This window comes from Anguilla rostrata, chromosome 1, assembly GCF_018555375.3.
Source record: "Anguilla rostrata isolate EN2019 chromosome 1, ASM1855537v3, whole genome shotgun sequence".
Taxonomy (NCBI): Eukaryota; Metazoa; Chordata; class Actinopteri; order Anguilliformes; family Anguillidae; genus Anguilla; species Anguilla rostrata.
Window position 1 is genome coordinate 82,701,220 of NC_057933.1, and position 20,533 is coordinate 82,721,752.

At 41.4% G+C, this 20,533-nt stretch overlaps 2 protein-coding genes across 3 annotated transcripts in view; both read right to left on the minus strand.

Moving 5' to 3' along the window:
* Positions 1-6,574, minus strand: part of LOC135238257 (uncharacterized) — a 55,119-nt gene extending 48,545 nt beyond the window's left edge. Inside the window, exons 1-2 of the mRNA XM_064306033.1 lie at positions 6,536-6,574; positions 5,864-5,912 (exon numbers count right to left, since the gene is read on the minus strand). Coding sequence (XP_064162103.1) covers positions 5,864-5,909 — 46 coding nt within the window. The 5' untranslated portion in view covers positions 5,910-5,912; positions 6,536-6,574. The remainder of the gene's footprint in view (positions 1-5,863; positions 5,913-6,535) is intronic.
* Positions 6,575-9,602: 3,028 nt separating this feature from the next.
* Positions 9,603-16,667, minus strand: tyrobp (transmembrane immune signaling adaptor TYROBP). Of its 2 annotated transcripts, XM_064306085.1 has the most exons (5): positions 16,371-16,666; positions 12,207-12,227; positions 10,944-11,087; positions 10,156-10,217; positions 9,603-9,837 (listed from the first exon to the last, which is right to left on the minus strand). In XM_064306085.1, exons 1-5 carry the CDS (start codon positions 16,414-16,416, stop codon positions 9,781-9,783), a joined length of 330 nt encoding a protein of 109 aa, XP_064162155.1. In that variant the 5' UTR covers positions 16,417-16,666; the 3' UTR covers positions 9,603-9,780. The 2 variants fall into 2 exon arrangements, with proteins under 2 accessions (XP_064162155.1, XP_064162160.1); XM_064306090.1 differs by lacking the exon at positions 12,207-12,227 and having other exon boundaries at positions 16,371-16,667.
* Between the last annotated feature and the right edge of the window lie 3,866 nt (positions 16,668-20,533).

Consider the following 20,533-nt stretch of genomic DNA (forward strand, 5'->3'; position numbering starts at 1 on the left):
ATAGAGGACCTCTGATGCACAAATACGAGCAGTAAGCTTTTCATTTGGCTTATAAGTTTTACCTTCAAAGGTGACAGTGCACTTCAACTCCACAGTCACCGATGTAGACCGGTGCAAGCCAAAAACAGCCAACTCTTTTGGGTACCCTGAGGCTGATGGGGTGAAGACATAGTATTCTTGGCCCAACTGAGTCACTGGGTACACCAGTGAGGTTTCAACTGAATTCTTCTTCTGATTGGAGGACACAACGGTGATGAACTTGCTGGAACGTATCATGACCGTTTTGAAATATTTGCCGGTGCCTCTCAATTCCGTGTCAGAAGGTACCTCCACTGTTACAGACTCTCCACCTTTCAAGGACAGTGCTTTTTTGAATGGGGACCTGTTGACAGTGACAAGCACATTTGTGTCTGATAGATAAGAGGTGATGTAGAGCTGATTCTTGCCCGTCTCCTTTGCATTTGAATTGAACATGAAAACTGTAACATATTTGAAGGGCAGTGTATCTAAAAGGGAACAGAAACAAAAGAAATTGTCATCAAATATTGTCCATCGCTTTGATGTCTCAGAAAATTCGCCATTGAGCCCAAACTGTTTTACCGCCTTGGCAACTTACATCTGAAAGTGCCTATTTTCAGTCCTCTCACAGCCTACGCATGCATCTAAGTCACATTCAACTTCCATTTTACTTGCCCTGTTATCTCCCTTTTAAACTGTGTTTGAAAAATCTAGTTTAGTAAACAGAAGGTTAAGCAAATTTATCAGCGTTATCATGTGTTGCCCATTTTGCCTAAGTTAGGCACACACTTTTAAAAATTCATTTGGAGTTATTGTTGCTAGCTAGTCAGGTACTTTTAATATTTTTCTAGTGCAAGGACATGTTTTGTGTGTTGCTTTGCAAAAAAAACTGCTAACATTAGCTGCTAACTATAGATGTTTATTTTACAGAGCTGAAAGAGTGAAAAAACACTCTGAACTGATTGCGTGCTAAACTGTTTTCTTTCTTTTTTTGCATTCTGGAGTGTCTAGTACAGTTTTTTCCTTATGGATTCAAAGGCATGTTTGGCTAGGGTTAGCATTACCAATCTTTGGTTTCTGTTGATAGGTTTTGTGAAGATGACCAGCAGTCAAACAGGAGAAATAGGGTGAATGGTGAAAATTATTTTCTTAAAGTGCAGAAGAAAAAAAAAAAAACAAGCAAAATAATGACAAAACTAAATAAGCAAAATAAAGAAACCAGGCCATCACTACCCAAATGTTTCCTTTGGTAGGATTAAGTAGGTTCCTCACTCAAGCACAAGCTCTCTCAACTTATCCAAAATGGAGGCCTGAAATAAGTTAACCCCCCTCAGACCGAACCATTCTTACCATTAAACTCAATTAATGAAACAGAAATCATAAAACGTGTAATTTGCTATCCCACGTAGCCTATAAAACGTGAAAATACACAAACACACATTCAGCAAATATGCTTAACCCACTGTTATTGTTATACATCACAATTACATAGAACATTAAAACCCCCTCTGCAATTAGCCGCTGTGAACTACACTACCCACAAGGCACAAAAAGTGCAACCCCCGCGTTGTTGCCCTCCGCCAACTAATCCCACAGAAGAAGAACACCCTTGGCCTAAATGCAGCAGAAACGATTCGCCGTGAGTATAACCCCGATTTAACATAGCGTACTGGAGAAACAAATTAACTTGTGCACGCGTTAAAATGCATATAAACCCGTCACAATGATTAATATTCAAATGTAAGGTTTCCATTTTTAAAATGTAAACCTGTAGAGATTATGGATTGTTTTTGTTTTGATGTATACTGACGATTTCCCATACAACTTTAACCAACAAACACACCGGAAACAGATACGCATTTGAAATATATACGCTTCTAAAAAGACACTAATTTCCCTCGCTTCCTCTAGGCGTACCGCGAACTTTGGGGCGGAGAGTTAAAAACAGAATCAGTTCCCCTACACGGGTTTGTTAGCTAGCTAGTTAGTACGCGTGGGTAAACTCCGGTGTCTATGCTGGTTCTCTGGTAAGCAAGTCAGTGAGTCAGCTTTCACCAACTGAACTGGTTTAACTACATTTAGATTCATCATATGTTGCTGGTAGTTCAAATACATTGAATTTTGTGCAGTGGCCGTAGTAATTGATTTTTTTTCTTCTTAAAAAATAATAATAATTTTGTGGTGTAGATATCTACAGGAACTACCAACTAATTTTTGCCGTAAAATATTTTTTTTCCAAACCTTTGTCCGAATACCACCTCTCTTTCTTTTCCCTCCAATACCAATTGGAGATACGCACTCTTGGCTTCTTTACAGGCCTTGGACAGAGTGTATCATTGTGCATTGCCTGTCATCAAAAATGTAAAATCACTGACCGACCAATGTCTTCTGTATGAGTAGTGTGGCTTAACTTCAATAAATCCACATACGTCTATTCACTTGTATTGCTTCAATTATAAAGTTATCGTCGGAAACATTCCTTCTTGCTTGAGTTATCTATTTCACTGGAATTTAAAATACCTCCTCCCTGCACCCTCCAACTTGGGCTTGGAAGTTGAATTTTAATTACTGTGCACCGTTCTCTGATGTAAAATGTTTAATTCTTAATACTGTCACTGACGAGCGCTTTTATCCTTAACCATTATAAATTGCCGTCACTCGTTTGTGTGGCCTGTCATCGTGAAACTGTTTTCATAACTGCTTTCATGTGTCAGCTCCAAAGATTTTTCCCGGTAAAATACAAAGATGCTTGTCTTGTGCCCGTGGGGTCAAGTTCAGAACAACGGGCCTTGCGCAGAAAATTGCCCGTATGGAACTTGTAGCACACAATACATGACTAACAGTTCAATATTTCTATTTTTGACCCCAAAAGAGTAAATGTGCTGGAGGTGTGCTACTGTCAAGGCTGCTATATTCCTCTCTGCTCGCTTTGCATGGGTGTGACTGGATCTCAGTCATTTGCTTGTCAGGCACAGTATTATTTTAAATCCACCCAGGAAAAAGGTGGTTTCGTGTCATACTCGCACTGGTGTTATTATTATCCATCCGTTATCTATACCCGCTTATCCTGAGCAGGGTCGCAGGGGGTGCTGGAACCTATCCCACCGTGCATTGGGCGAGAGGCAGGAATACACCCTGGACAGGCTGCCGATCTATCGCACGGACACACACCATTCACTCACACACTCATCCCTATGGGCAATTTAGGGTCTCCAATTAGCCTAACTGCATGTCTTTGGACTGTGGGAGGAAACCGAAGTACCTGGAGGAAACCCAAGCGGACACGGGGAGAACATGCAAACTCCACACAGAAAGGCCCCAAGCCCGGATTCGAACCCACAACTTTCTTGCTGTGAGGCAACAGTGCTACCCACTACACCACCATACTGCATACCGTATTATTATTATTATTATTAGTTCCATTGATCACTTGAGAGAACAGCTTGTCGAACAGCTCACTGTCGAATGGCAGAGCATGGCATGGTGCGTCTGAGATCTCAGGGAGGGAAGCAAGCCTTCATCCATCGAGTAAAGTTTGCTTAGATGTACGAGTGCGTCTTAACTGGCTACTCTTTTATGGTGCACAGCTCAAGTTTGGGCCACAAACCATCGTAGTGGTCGATCAGATATCTTATCTTGGAACAGCGCATCTCGCTCCACACCTGCCTGTGCCAACCTCCTGCTCTAGCCCTCTGGGCTTGATTGCTATGCCTGAATGTGAATAATGAATTCATCAAGAAATAAATAAATATGGAAATAAATAGTGCTGTGAAAAAGTAGTTGCCCTTCCTGATGTCCTCTTTTATTGCACATTTGTCACGTTGAATGATTTCAGATCTTTTGACAAACTGTAATATTAGACAAAGGGAAACTAAATTATTTATGATTATTTACAAAAAGTAATTATTTCACTCTTTATGAAATGCATTCTGGCTAACATTCCAGATAAAATGAAACATTCTATTCAAAGTTGAGTTGTTAATATATCCTCTCTACTTATTGTTATAATCAACACACAGTTGGTAGCAGCGTACGACAAATGCATCAGTGTACTGCATTCATATGCATTACTGTAACCTTAGTTAGCTTAAGTAGCTATAGTTGCCGATTGAAAAATATACAATGAAAACATAGTCAAATTTGGGCCCTTCCTGATGATCACTGTCTGACTTTTGTGAAAAGTGAAAGATACAGTTAGAAAATCACAATGCGTGTGACCTGAGTTCCGTGTGACTAATAACCAAATGCAGACTATAACCTAGTAATATTGTATGCTAACTTCTGTAATATCCATACACAATTACAATAATGTACACAGATTTGTCATCAATATCTTAAAGCATACTAGAACTAGTTTCTTTGAGATCTAAGTTATTTATTTGAAGCTACAGTGTTGTAATATTATTTTTTCAGAAATGTAGCATAAATACAATAAATGCACTGTAAATACAAAATATGATAAACATACTAGGGTTAATTTCATGCGAAAACATATTCCATAATCAATGCAGTTACACACAACTGGCACAAGATGTCAGTATTAGAAGAGAAAAATGAACCGCATACTTATATTGTACATGGCCGGTATTTGTGCATATCCATACAAGTGATGTTAATTCATTGTAACCTTCTGTATTCAGCCTGGACATTGACACGTTTATTTAATATGACTATGATATGTATATTCTCTCACACATTTGGGTTTCATACCTTAAAACAGAATAAAACAATTCTATCTTTAACCCTAACAGCAATTTCTTCAAAGTAGTGCATAGCAACATTATGTTATGCTTCAAAAGTACCATAATGATAAAATATGATCACAATACATTTACCAAAATGTTGTCTTAGATGTGGTGGCATTGGCAGTTATATTTAGATATATTCTGATATATATTTTATGCATATTTGTTTTAACCAATAAATTGCACCTAAAATTGATAAAGCCAACATGTCTGCTAGGTATCGGTAAGTTATGTGTATAAAACGCACAAAATATGCTGTGTCTGCTATAGGCCATCGTGACACAACCCGATGTCTCCCACTTGAATGCTACATAAATAGCACAAAACACACTACGTGACATGTTATTACACCATCACTGTGAGAAAGAAACCGTTTCAGTGTAAAACAGCGCAGCGTCTCTATGGACTCCATGGAAACAGCACTGCAGTTCATCTTACATCATATAGTGCAGGTGTGCTCAGCCAGATTACTCTGCAACGTTGCTATTGGAAGTCAAGGTTTTTAATATGTGATGTACAGGTGTTAAACATTCACTTTAGCATGCTGACTGTTTATGCAGATGTACCCTGCGCTCAAAACGTACAGTACAACAGCGAACGGCTTCCGACAATTCCCAGTGAAGTTTCTAGGTACACTTGAGTTGTCAGTCTGCATGTCATCATGTTGGTGAAGAATGCAATACAAGTCTTCAGTTGTAAAAGCATGAGGCCTCAATTTTATCTGTCCAAATTCATGAATGGACTGCAGACTGACCAGTAATGAGGTAAAAAATGTGTGGTAACATACCTTTGGAAGAACATTCATATGGCCCTGGAAAAAGAAAGAAGAAAAAAAGATTTTTAAAACATAATCATTTTCAATATAATAAAAGTGCAGATGAAGTTTGGGTCGGTACAAGCTCAGAAAAAATTTTGAACAATTGAGTGAATGACCAACACTCGAGCTTGCCTACCTTTTTTATTGATGCACATTCTATGACAAGCCCACCATTTTATATCCACAGATTTATTTAACCTTAGAGATATATCTCGATATCAAAGCAGTGCAAGTAATCTTTCTGACAGTTAAATGCACTGACGAAAAAGAGATTTTTACTTACCAGCTAATACTGCCAATAGAATAAATATCCATATACTGTTTGCCATTTTCTATGAATAAATGAGAGGAAGAAGAGTGTGAATGCTTGTCATTGGTTAGGATATCAGAACCTTGCAAGATGTCAAATGTATCTGTCCAGAATAAGTGTGGTTTCAGGATTACTATGGTTGCTTGATATCAGGTATATTGATGAACAAATGTTTGCTTGATCTTTATTTGACATCCAGTGTACAACTCTACCATTGAGTGTACAACTCCACACGTATTTTATCAACTACTGTAGATTTTTCTTTGGTGTGTGCTTTAAATGCATAGCAGGTTCACAATACAGGGTTTGCATGATTAGTACTTGATTCAAGTAATCCAGGTAAAATGAGTCCAAGAGCTCAATTTCCAAGTGCAAGTGCATATTGTAATGAAATACTGTCATTTCATCTCCAATATTGTGCAATGTCCAAAGCTGACAAGTAAGAAAAAAAAAAAGAAGTATGCCAGTGAAGGTAATGCTTTAATTTGATAAAGTAAAACTTGCCTTAAAAGAAAAGAAACACTATTAAAAATCACCAGAGAGAAACAAGATTTATTAAGTAGATTCTGTAAATATTTGTAAACATTTACACAAATGCATCTGTTCTGGTCCCATGTCCCTGAAGTCATCGTGACCACCACTCACCTGGCCTTCCCTGCTTTACACTCTTGTTCCTCACCTGGGCAAAATATTCTTTAAATATTCCAACCCCAAGCTATGTATTGTCCCCTCCTTCTTTCCCCTAACTCCCCCCCCTCTTCCTCATCTGGAAAAATGTCACCCGTCTCTATGAATGATGTCTCCTGTCTCTATGCCTGCTAATCACAGTGCACCATGAACACATCCTATTTTGGAATAGCTCCGTCTGACATCTGATCGAACTCAAACTCAGCCTTTAGTTTTCTGTCCCTCCGCTCAGAACTCCACCCTCCACCAAACCTAGTTGCATTTAAAGGGGTACCGTCATATTTTACCTTTTGCATTAAGTAGACCGTGCGTGGCAACAGAGTTGGCGCAACGGCACGTTGTTTGCATGATTACTGCCTGTGCTCATTTTAAGCAGGTGCAAGAATGCAGGTGTGCTGTTCACAACATTTCACATAAATAACAGCACATGTAACAGGAATGTGCGCTACTCCGCGCTAACTCAGTCTAATGCAGAGGTGGGCTACACAGGCATGACATTTTAACTACATTTCTTGAAAAGCATTCCTGGCAGCGGAAGACTGTTACTGTGCCCCTATATTAAATATTTTACTGTGACCTAATCTAAGAGTGAACCCCCCTTCGCTGAACTAGTGCAGCTGGATTTGCAATCCACCATAGGCCTCAGTGCAGGTATACAGTCTATCTTCTCGTCCATTATCTGTTCTTTTCTCAATTTTTTATAAAGTTCTTTTGTTCTTCCATGTGATGAAGGTATATGTTTACCACGTCTACATTTTTATGCTTCATTTCATACTTCCAAACCTCTTAGACATTTTGAGAGAGCATACTGCATTTCCCTTGGCAAATATTTCCATTTCGGTTCAGAAAAGACAAATGATGTAGCTTCGTACAACCAAATTTTGCCCACAGACGAATAGCTGAACTAGCCGCTAGCTTTATTCACATTTTCATAATGATCCGCTTTATGAGATTGCTAAATGAGCTATATGTAAAGAAATGCCCTAATAGGACATGGTTTCATGGTTTAGAAAAATTACTTAAAATTTGTAAATACAATGTTGAAAGATGTTTTTGACGTAAACCGACTGGTTTCATGGCAGTAACTCTACCTCACGGCTGAAGTGCTAATTAGCAAATCCAGGTGATTGGAACAAAGTCCTGGAGAAGACTTTTCCTTCCTGAACCTGGACTGTTCAGTTCCAGTCTCAGAAGGATATGTTCTTCTATTTCATTTTTTCCCCTTTTTTTCTGTTGGATGAGGAAGCTGGGAATGCAGATATGAATTTTTTTTAAAATGGTGAATCTAAAAGGAGGCAGGGTTTGTGGCTTTTGTGTTTAGCTCTAGCCAAAACAAATCAGTACAGCATACCATGAATGATTCACCTATTCTTAGCCCAAAACCAAAATTCAAGCCATAGCCGTGCATTAGAGAGAAGTGTATTTCCACCAGCACATAGAATTTTTATGGCGTGAGGAGTGCAAGAATTATGATCAATCCCAGGTGCGTTTTGTTTCTGACATGATAACCAGTGCGCTACGGGATTCATCAGTCATGGCTGTCCTCACAGATGTACTCACGTGTAGAGATGACGACTCTGAAAAGCCCGACGCAGTGGTATCTGTCTCTGAATGAAGGACAGTTGGAGACGTACTTTTTGCGATCAGAGACAAATCTTGCAACCATGACTTAGAACGGTTGTTTAGAATTTTTAGAAGACGCACTTATACAACTTTTTGCATTCACACCTTATCCAATTATGCAGCTGGATTTACACTGAAGTAATGCAGCTTTGGTACCTTGCACAAGGGTACGATGGCAGTGTCCTAGTGGGGAATCGAACTACTTGTGCATATGAGGTCTCCATACATTTGAACAGCTGTTGCCTGTAGAGCATTGGGGCACATCTTGCACTGTCCCACCTCTAGAGTATCAGGTCCTGGAGGACTCTGTGTATGTCTTTGCTTCCAAGCCCACTGATGTCACTTACCAGTTTGGTGCCAAAGCTCAAGTCATTGATCTCAGTGCTGGTCAGTGGAAAGAGCTTCCAATGGGTAAGGATACACCATTAGTCATCTCTTCCACACAGCCCATTCAAGTCCTCTACTACTGCACTGGTGGCAAATTTAGTGATGGCTCTGTATGTGACCCCTTTATCATGAGTATTGTACCCACTGACAAGTTCTGCCAGGCCATGATCCTAAGAAGATGAATGCTTCAGCAGTAACAGTGCCCTTATCGTTGCCAAGACATTAAAGAAGAGCAATTTGATGACAAGCATCCATCCTTCAAGTGGCAGCCGGTCCATGGGACAGAATACTCTTGGGCTCATTACACCTATGCGTGTCTCAAGGAAGGAATGGGCCCTTAGTGCATCCCCCCCCCCCCCCCCCGGTTCATGAAAATCAGACCATTTCACAAAGGAATAGGAACTAAGGCAAAAATCTCAGGATCTCAGGTTTACACTTGCCTCCAAACATGTCAAGGAAAAATGGTTTCATGAACATATTTTATTATATTTATTACATCAAGATTAGTTGATGCAATCAGATGAAGAGACAATAAATAAACAACATGTAATAAGTTTATATAAATCTATACAGCTATTAAACTTAATTTAAAGAAATTATTGCTATCTTTTATAATGAAACATATAAGCATATATAAAAATGTGAATTAAAGTACAAAGATTGTAATGAGTACTTTGCAAGATAATGAAATAAGTATATTACATTTCCTGTGATAATTAATTAGAATTTTTCTCTTATTAAATTTATTAGGTTTGATGCAATGACAGTGAACAGTAATCACTAAGTTTAATTTTTATATATTTAACCCTTTAAGGTGAAAATCACAAATATGTACTGAACGTTCTAATGCTGATGTAACAATCACTACAGACAATTGAAAGCAATTGCATTCTAGAACATCGACTTAGAATTCAGAAGAAGAAAAAAAACATTCTAAAGGACCTACTCTTCCGGGGGTTAAATCAGACCTCACTGGAGCTTATGAAACATCTGGTCTGAGAACATACCTTATAGGCTCATAGGTTCACCACGGCACACATATTACAATACTTTGCGAAGGCTGCACGTGCCCAGTGTTGGCAGACAGTGTCAGACAGCTGGAGTGTGCGTGCATCACATGCAGCCATGCCGGGTGGAGGAGGGGCCAATCAGGGGAGCTTCAGGGTCCTGTGACTGTCAGTCTGAAGGGTGCCTCATTTTTGGAACTGTCTCAGGTCGTTGTAGACATCCTCCTGCACCCCCTGAAGCTCCTATTAGGCACAACCACACACACACACACGACCACACACACACACACATACAAAATACACATGTACATACGCACATAAAACGCACGTACATAAACACAAACGCACACACAACACAAAACACACACAGATGTGCACACAAATACACACACAAAACAAACATGCAAACAAACACAAAACACACACGTGTCAAAAGGAGGGCTTTTTAACTCTGAGTGCCTGTAGCCAAAATGCATGATCTGCTCCCCCCCCCCAGGCAAACGCATGCTGGAAGTTAACCGTTAAATCTGTGATGTGAAGTCATCAGGGAGGTGACTATACCTGATAGGGAGACTCTGTTTCTGGCTTCTTTCTCATAGACACTGTCTGCGTTTTCCCTTTAACTGGCAAAGACAGGCGTTGGGAGACAAGAGAGGAAGGAGGAGTGGTCATGTAAATGCTTGCTGATTCAGGCGTTGCTCGTCATTCGCTTTAAAAACCGGTTCATCTTCGCGCCAGACACGGCTGTGCAGGCTCATGCAAAAATCACCTCGCGGAAGCAAATCACATTGAAAAGACATGCTTGTTCTATGCATGCATTTTCTCTCCCATGAATCATTATAAATGTTTCTTTCTTGACGAAAGGTTCAAATATCTGAATGAGTCCACACCGGGCTAGTTTCACACACACACACACACACACTGGCAGGTAATGGGTTCAGAAATGAGGACGGCTGGGCTTACTTGGAACACATTGGGCACGATCACAAGGAGCAGAGAACAGGGAGCCCAAGGGCTTAAAATTACGGAGGAAAAAAAACAATGTGTGTGTGTGTATGCGCAGGCGCCCGCGTGTGTGCATGTGTCTGTGTGCGTACGCGTGTGTGTGCATGTGTCTGTGTGCGTACGCGTGTGTGTGTGTGTGTGTGTGTGTGCGCGCGCGTGTGTGTGCATGTGTCTGTGTGCGTACGCGTGTGTGTGCATGTGTCTGTGTGCGTACGCGTGTGTGTGCATGTGTCTGTGTGCGTGCGCGCGTGTGTGTGTGCGCGTGCGCGCGCGTGTGTGCATGTGTCTGTGTGCGTACGCGTGTGTGTGTGCGTACGCGTGCGTGTGTGTGTTGTGTTACTCACTTTCCAGGGCTTCCAGACGAGTCCTCTTCCTCAGACGGGACACAAAGAAAAACACAGACAGTGCAATGAGGAGGGTTAGGACAACGTCAGCCACGATGATGCCCACCACCGTGCCTATTTCCAGGTGTATGCAAGATCGGCAGTCTGCAAAAAGAAAATGTGGAAAGAGAGGGAACCGGGCGTAAATAAAACATTACAAACCCCACTCTAATGTGATATGCACACAAACTAACTAACACAAAAGCACCAGGAGTCCGGGACACAAGCATAGAGCTTTCATCAGGTAAACTCTCCGCTATTTCTCATCGGTTTTCCCAGGTAATGTCTAACATTCAGGGCTACCCTCACGTTGGGTAGGAGGCCATCTTGCTCATCCATTCGATTCATTTTTTTAAATTGAAGTATTTTGGCTTACAATAGGAGTGGGACGATCATGGCATGATCTTAAGAAAACCCAGAGGAAATCCACCGATCTCAGACTATATTGTTAGTAGGGCCAATGTCAATTGTGATTGGTTGATGTTTTCTGGCTACCAGTTTTGGAGCCCTCTATGTATACAGCCAGTTGAATCCACAAATCACTGTTGCTATTGTTCTATTGATGGTCACAAATGTACTCTGTGGTTGGAGGAGCTCTTATAGGTTTTCTACTAGCAAAGTGACATCACAGTTTTCTTATCTCTATGGCAGTATCTTTTATAAATGAATAAAGCTTAGAAAGAAATGCTATCTAGAGATATAAATTCACATTTTTATGATGTCTGACTGTATTGAATTAGCAATGAAATGTGCTGTGTGTAAACGTAACAGATTCCCTCTTGACCCTTTAAGGTCTAAGATCACAAACACGTGATTAGAATGTTCTTAACTGAACATTCTAACGTTGATGTAACAATCACAACTGGTGATTGAAAGCAATGGAGTTCTAGAACACTGACTGCTGAATTTAAAAAAAAAAAATAAAAACATTGAGAAAAACCTGCTTTTCAAAGGGGTGTGGCTGGAGTGAGAGAGACCCTTACACGGTATAAGCAGACTTCGATGGTTTTTATTAATCTGAATACATCTTATTTTCTTCTCAATGATTAAATGGCCAGAAGTGCGTTCATATCAAGCTGCCTTTGACTCCTGGATCACCATGTAAATAGCCCTGTTTGAGGGCAAAGATCCTCACACGTGATTGGACCGATTTCCTTGAGTATTTTCCATGTGGCATGCAAGTTGCATGATCTTTGTAACATTTTTAGAAAAATGCATACGCACCCTGTTGCCCCACCACAGGACCTGAAAAAAAATTAAGATTTGAAATAAATATGAAGAAAGCAAGACGGTAAATTTGACTGTAATCAGGCAGAACACCTCTAGCAAACTCTCTCACAAACAATAGGAGGCAGTGGAAATAAACTGGCTATGTCTCATTATTTTACCTTTACTTTACTGGCGCAAGCTGAGGCCGACCCGATGTTCATAAATGAAAATGAAACTTAAAATAAACCTCCTTAACAGTGACATTTGCTCGCGGTATGGCTTGGTGGGGACCGGATGAATGGCAGACCACAAAGCAGCATTTGCTCTGGTCTGGTTCCTGAGGAAACACATGACTTTGGCCATTAAAAGTTTTACCTGTAAATGCTTGTCCAGCGCATTTCCTGTCATTCCTATATACAGGACTGTGCAAAAGCCACTTGTAAAAAAAAAAATGCTGTACAGCTAAGATGCTTTCAAAAATAATGAAATGAAAGGTTATAAATATCGAAAAAATAATATAAAGAGCAGTAAATAGTTAAAAACTAAATAAAATAAATGTTTGGTGTGACCACCCTTCCCCTTTAAAACTACATCAATTCTATTAGGTACACTGTCCGGCAGTATTATAAGAAAATCGGCTGTCAGGTTGTTCCAAACATTTTGAAGAACTTGCCACAGTTCTTCTGCAGATTTTGGCTGTTTCGCTTGCTTCTGGCTCTCCAGGTAATCCCACAGACCCTTGATCAAGTTTTTATCTGAAACGTAGTCTATTACTTAAAATATTACTTTATTTAACAAAATACAAAAATGTATCTGTAAAATTTCATTTTTTGGAAAATTCATGGTTTGAAATCTCAAATTTGCCCTTTTCTACTGACACACTAATGAATAAGAACAAAAAATACTAAATCTAAGACCAAATATATACTATATATTATATTTAAAAATCTAGGATGCCTAAGACTTTTGCACAGTACTGTATACTGTGTATATATATATATATATTATATATATATAGTAGAAATGGGTTTGAAATTTGTTTATTTTCGCATATATTGTGGAGTCTTGATTTTAGCGTATGTAAGTGTAGCGGGTGCAGCTCGGCCACTTCGCCAGCAGCCACGGCGAGCGGCAGTGAAGCGAGAGAAGGGGCCTTCTAGCGGGTTACCATGACGACACTCTCTGACACAATTACCCTCGGGCTCAAAATGCCCTCAGCTAGGGGCGACATAGCTCAGGAGGTAAGACCGATTGTCTGGCAGTCGGAGGGTTGCCGGTTCAAACCCCGCCCTCGGCGTGTCGAAGTGTCCTTGAGCAAGACCCCTAACCCCTAACTGCTCTGGCGAATGAGAGGCATCAATTGTAAAGCGCTTTGGATAAAAGCGCTATATATATAAATGCAGTCCATCCAGTTTGCCCGGTGAGACCTTCACCTCCGGGAGCCTTCGGGTCAGTGAGGGGCCAGAGTTCCAACCTCACCACAGAGCGAGAGCTTCGCGCCTCCTTCATAAGGAACAAAATCACGGGGTGCCAGCGCGACGACCATGAAATAATCCAGCATGTTACATTGCATTACATTCATTTGGCAGATGCTTTTATCCAAAGCGACGTACAAAAAAAGTGCATTTCGCGGTCGTAGACAACTGCTGAACACGGGTTCAGTAAGGTACAATTACTTATTTTGTACAGCTATTTCTAGCCGAGTAAATCGGCATGTTTTCCATGAGGACACTTGACTGTGCGTCCTCTGCTTCAACAGATACGAATATAGATCTGACGCATAGTTCCTTCCAACGGCACTCCCTACGCAGTGTTCTTCCTGTCTCCGGTGTGCAGTGCTATCGGAAAATGGCCGGTGTGGGTACAGGGTGTTGCATTAGCCCAGTGCTACAGTAAGACACCTGATTCTGCTCATCACTGAAGACTGTGATTATCAATAGATCAATCAAGCGATCAATCAAATTTTATTTGTGTAGCGTATTTCACAGCAGTCGTCACAATACGCTTCACAGGCAACCCTGGCCTAAGCCCCCACAGGAGCAAGCCTAAGGCAACAGTGGCAAGGAAAAACTCCCTGTGGCAGACGGGAAGAAACCTCGGAAGGAACCAGGCTCAAGGGGGAAACCCATCCTCCTCTGGTCGGCTCAGGGTGTAGTTCATTATTTGAATCCGGTGGGGTAGTGTTGGGCTGAGGCAATAACCTGCACCCACACGGATCTTTTTCGGGTGAGACTGAACACCCCTGATATGCACTCACCTAGGACATGAGTTTTGCCTGGGTCAGTCAGTCAGACAGAGGCAAGCATGCCCGCCCATTGGTGGGTCACAGAAAAGGCACATTTTAGAGAAGGCTGGAATTTTAGACTAAGATCGTTCACACAGACCAACAGCCAAGACAGCCGGGCACCTGTGAAAACAGGGGGAGGGGACCAAGGTTTTGGGGTGTTGGGGTTTGGCCTGGCCAGGTATCTGTGGAAATGGGGAGGAGAAAGGTTTTGGGGTGGCGGGGTTTGGCCTGGCCAGGTATCTGTGGAAACGGGGAGGAGAAAGGTTTTGGGGTGGCGGGGTTTGGCCTGGCCAGGTATCTGTGGAAACGGGGAGGAGAAAGGTTTTGGGGTGGCGGGGTTTGGTCCAGGCAAGGCATCTGTGGAAATGGGGAGTGGGGACCAAAGTTTTGGGATGGGGAGGTTTGGTTCTTGTCAGCTGGGGGCCCACGCACATGTTGGGCCCCATGTTGGGCCCCTGCCAATGCACGTGTTTATCACTGGGTGTTCCATGGGGAAGTCATTCACACGAGAATCTAAATCATTCACTTCCTCTTTTACAGGGATTCAGTTGTTTTTTTGGGGGGTTTTTTAATCTACTGAAAGCCACACGTGTCGAAAGGAGACCGATCACTTCTCTTCTTGTGCTAACAGCCTGGCCAGGTACTTACACAACTTATACTTCATATTTTTTTTAAAATGTAAACAAAATATATTACTCACCTAGAATATGTGGAAAAGAAGTAGACTTTAGACTTTATTGTCCCCAAGGGGAAATTCCTTTCCACAGCACTGTACCCATCAGACAACAGTACATACAAGCAGCACACAGTAACAACATACAATGACAGACAGCAGTACACACTTAGGCCTGATCAACGAGGCCTATTGTGCAAAGCGGCTATGGTTGTGGGGATCAGGCTTTTCCCAAAGTGAGCCCTTCTGCACCTCAGTGCTCTGTACCTGCACCCGGGGGGCAGTAGGGTAAGGTGGTGATTGAGTGGGCATGTGATGTCCTGTTCTGTTGAGCTTGCCATGTGTGCAATGGCCTTTTTGTTTAGCTCTGCGTGTTTGGGTGTGGGGAGAAATATATTACAAGTATATTAGAAATATTTAAAAAAAATGCCTGGAAGGTACACAAGAAATTGTCACTTTTCATGACGCAAATGGGTTTGGAAAATATATAGAAAATTCATAAAAACTGTGTGATAGTCGCATGTTATTTTATTTTCCTTTAAGAAATATAGCAATTCGTATATCGGAGTTTTAGCAGAGTTGTAAGTGGTCAGTTACGGGTTTGTTTTGTCCTTTTTAACACTTTAAATTTGAGCCATCATGAAATCAGCAGTGCTAATGTACAATTAACTGTTTTTGAGACTGTCAGTGTTAAAAGGAACTCGAGCCCCAATGTTCCACTGCTTTACATTATTCACAAATACTGGTGGGTAACTCGGAGGAGGGCAACAAAACATTTTGTGTGGTATGGGCTGAACGTGTGTTGGTAAATGTCAACATAGTTCAATGCATCACAAAAAAATATATATTGCAGTCAATATGGTGTATAGGTCTTGGCCATATGTTTTGACAGTTGGATTACAACAAAACACAGCTGCACTCATGTGTTGGTATTGAAATGGGCCCGGAAGAGGTTAAATTAAAAACGCACTGATTTACATTTTTAAAAGTATTCGTCTCACTGCACAACTGAACACGCACACAGTATGTAATTTGAGTTGAAATGTCACACATGCAGATGGAACATGTTTATGAAATGTTTGCGCAACCAGAGCACTGCACGTACACATAGCACACATACACGTAAACATGCTCGCACACACACACATGCATGCGCGCACACACACACACACACACACACCATCTCATGCTTGCTCATATGGCTTGGTGGTGCACTCACCGAACAGCCCTGCAAAAGGAGTGGCGATGCACAGAGACCTGGTCATCCTTCTGCCAGCGCGAGCGGCGAGGCGAGAGGGAGGGAGGGAGGCGGAAGGCTCTTCTCCACTCTGGGGGAGACGCGACGAGGCGGGTCTCGGTTTTCAGACCTCTTCCTGAGGGGAGTGCGGAGGAGAACTGGAGCTTCTTCGCAGGGTCCTTAGCTGCTTCTGTCTCAGGTAGAGTCACCGGTCCGGTCAGCTGTGCACTGCTGGGATGTCTGCCAGGGTACAGAGTAATCTGGCAGAGGAAGTGTGCCTGTGTGTTTCTGTTTCCTCATTGTGTTGTCACACTGACCCACCCACACACACACCCCCCCCGCACACACACACACACACGCACGCACGCTCGCTCTCTCTCTCTCTCTCTCTCGCTCTCTAAAAAAAAAACACTCAGATGGGCACTCTGCGGCTTGCTTTTCACGAGTCAGAGCCACCTCGCTCAGTAATAAGTGCACTTCCTTCCCTGGTATAGGTGATGTATGGACGACACCACAGAAGCATACATTTTTAAAAGAATACTGCAGTATAAAAATTTTTCCAACCTTCTCAGTAAAGTCCCAGTGAATGGTAATGATACATTGGGGGGTCTAATCAAAATTTCACCCCAGTTTTTTCACCCCAGTGGTTTTCCGTTTATGTGAGTAGGTTGGCCTGTATACTGTGGCCAGAACTAGAAATAAAGACAAGGAAACCACCTGATAGACCAGTCCCACATGCACACATTTAAGTCCACCATAAATTAGGTCAACTGTTTGGGAGAGTGTTCGTTTTTACAATAAATATTAAAAAGATGAATATTCTATATTCTATCTATAGATATAAATATCTAAGCTATTTTCCCCAAGTTAAAAAATACAATATATATTTTAAAACTATTAATAGTTACTTTTTTTTTTTTAGCTGGGGCTAGACTGCGTTTCATAAATGTACATTACTGAAGCAGTTATGCTATGAAGACATGTTTCTTATCAGGGGATTCTAAAGGTCTTGATACAATAGCACCCACACAATTTTCACTGGTATGTTTGAATATAACTGTGAAGTATAACTGCTGATTTACCTGTGATTAGATGTTATCGTGGTTACCAAAGCATCAGAAAGCTCTTTTCCAGTGCTCTGACCAAACACGCTTTCTTTTCTTTTATTATTATTATTATTATTATTACCATTATTTTTTCTCACAATCTCACAATCTTGTAACTAAAGAAAAGAAGTGGTCCACAGTGGAGATTGTCAGCGAGAACTGGCCAAAAATATTCCTGATAAGTTGCACGAACACGTTAACTTGTCCATCAATTTTCCTGAAATGTGATTTTAAAAATAACATCAAAAGAAAAGCAATACACATAAAGTGTGTCTGAAGGCACGCACAGCACAGTGCCATGGTGGATTCTACCAGGGATCACACGGTGGAAGAAGCCATGGGTGATAGAGCTTGTACCATGTGACCGGTACATTCCAGCAGCCCACTGAAGGCAAACTGTATTGAAATGTTTGTGTGTGGTGGTATCCACTTTTGAAAGTAGAATTTTTATTTATTTATTTTTTTATTACATTTTTTTGGCTGGACTGCAACAGTGGGGCCAGCCCTACAAACGTGAATGTCTGTGACTGACTGACTGAGTGATAAAGTTACACCGCGCATGTCTGTGACATCAGCCGGTTCAGCCCAGCCATATACTAGGTTTTAACCTGGTCTTGTTTAAGGAGTGCACCCTTTTTGGCTGCGTGTATAAAAAGCAAAGAACCATAGCTTTAAGTCTTTCAATTCACATCATTTCCTACCACATCAGCCAGTGTGACCTCAGGGAATAGTAGTTGACTTGAGTACTGCTGTCTGTCTCTCTGTCATCAATGAACATGGACTGTCTTTCATAGCATGTGTTTTGTTTATTTTGCTTGGGGTTTTTTTTGCCATGACTGACTGTAGTGTTGCTTGAGGAATAATCCCTCACCTAAGCCTTGATACCTTCTCACCCGCCACTCATTATTAGAAGGTAGGAAGTGTATTCAAATGAAAAAGGGATGCTTCACAAACTCTGTGTGAGATGTCAGAGGAGGACTAACAATCAAGGAGAAAAATATTTTTGTTCTGCTCACGCTGAAAACGTGATCTTTCAGCCATGGTCCTCATTAGCCCTCCTTTAAGTGCTGCAATGGGAAAAAAATATTATTGCTTTTGTGTCTTAAGCATAATCAAAATTGACTGTACTTAAGATACAAAAGCAATAATATTGTAAAATATGGGCAATGTAGGTGTGGTAAAAACCTGACCTTCCCACAGACTGAGTGGCTTGTTTCAGTTGTTAATTTTCAAAATGTGATGGAATTTAATATTGACTTGTTTTTCAGACATTATTATGGAGGTACAGAGCTAGATTGTTTTAACACAACGTCCATTTATACTGATAGATATTGTTTATCGAAGAAATAACGAAGTTACTATGGCAGTGCCCCTCCGGTGATCTGAACCTGCAACCTCTGTTAGACAAGCCAGTTTCCTGAGACTTACACTCCCCAGGAACAGCAAAGGAACAACCAGTCTGGATACAAGATGCATCATTACATTACATTTTATTAGGTGGACACTTTTATCCAAAGCTACGTACAATAAGTGCATACTGAATGTTCATTGGAACAACCACAAACACAGGTCAGATAAATTACAATCTTGTCATTAAGTAACAGTTATCTATAGCCATGAACATCAAGTCTCGTTCACAGAGTAAAGCTTTGGCTAAGCTTTAAGGCTAAGCCAGTAAAGGTGTGGCTAAGTCTTAAGCTAGAAGTGAGGCATGATTACAAGAGATACGATAAAAGAATTACGATGTCGAAGTGAGAATACAAGTGCTACATGAAAGCGCCAGGAGGTAAAGATACAAGATACCGGAGTTCCATGAGAATGCTACGAGACTCGAGATAGCCCTGCAGAGACAGATAGTGCTAGTGTAAGTTGAGGCAGAGGCTGAAGGGATGTATCAGAGCTGGGAAGTGCTGCTTTCAAATAGATTTAACAATGGGGTTGATGAAAAAAAGGTGCAGACAGCGCAAAAAAAAAAAAAAAAATTTGAGCTGGATTGGCCAAAAGCGGCTTGTTCTCATTTTAGCCTCAAACCCACCAGGGGGATTCCAAAGCCTGCACACTCATACACAGACGGCCCAAGCTTCCTTCCTCTATACACACACATTGCCCAGGTTCCTGATTCTCTTATGTCCATCCCTGCCATCCAGTCACCATCTTTAACCCCATCACAAGAGCAACGCGCGGCGCAGCGGCCGGGCTGCTGGGCTGTGTTTCAGAACGCTGAGCCACGTCGGCAGGCTTGCCATTGTCACATAGCGCTCAAGGGGTTGCCGGCTCAATTCCCAGTTGGGGGAACTTCCGTAGTGACCTTTACCGAGGATCGCAGAATGAAATGTCTTGTATATCTCGTATAAAAGCACAACGAGAGAGTTTAAACATGTCGCATGTGAAACCTAAAATAGCTCTTTCCCATGTGGTTCAGGTGCAACTTTCTCATATCGTTTTGTTAGTTTCACAGCACAAGATATTGTCACCCCGTCAAAGTATGAAAGGCAGATCAGTGCACGGCAGGCAGGTGGGTGTACTCTGACTGTCTTTTTGTCTGGACTTTTTTTCTTTTTTTTATCTCTGTCACTCTTTAACCTTCACAGCGGCAGTAATTCAGCTGATAATCATCTGCCATCACCGGCAGAAACCCTGCCTCCGCTTTTCAGCGTTTCGAGTCAAAACATTTCGAGTCAAATCCAAAAAAAAAAAAAACGTTTTGAGTCAAAACAGCTACACGAGCTGTTTAACCTGTCTGGACTGTGTCTCAATAGAGCATCAGTAATTTATTGTATAAACCTAATTATGTTTCCAAAATACTTGTCTGTTAACCTCAAGGTGGCAGTGTTCCTCTGCTTACAAAAGGGTGAAATCCTTTGCTTTTTCTTTCATTAGAGTCACTGTATGCGCCGATATGATACATTTCCCTTTTACTTTAGATGCCATTGCGTGCAACCCTAGTGACACCACTGACGGGAAATATATAGTAATATTTGTAAGAAGGATATATAAATGTTTCGACACCCCCGACTTGTTGTTTTTACCTCTTTTGGG

Coding starts and splice junctions, on each gene's coding strand:
- tyrobp (XM_064306085.1), bottom strand. CDS start 16,416: ATGACCAGGTCTCTGTGCATCGCCACTCCTTTTGCAGGGCTGTTCG. Junction 11,088..12,206: donor TCCTGTGGTGGGGCAACAGG/GTGCGTATGCAT, acceptor TTCTTTTTGCAG/ACTGCCGATCTTGCATACAC. Junction 9,838..10,155: donor AAACAGAGTCTCCCTATCAG/GTATAGTCACCT, acceptor TGTGCCTAATAG/GAGCTTCAGGGGGTGCAGGA.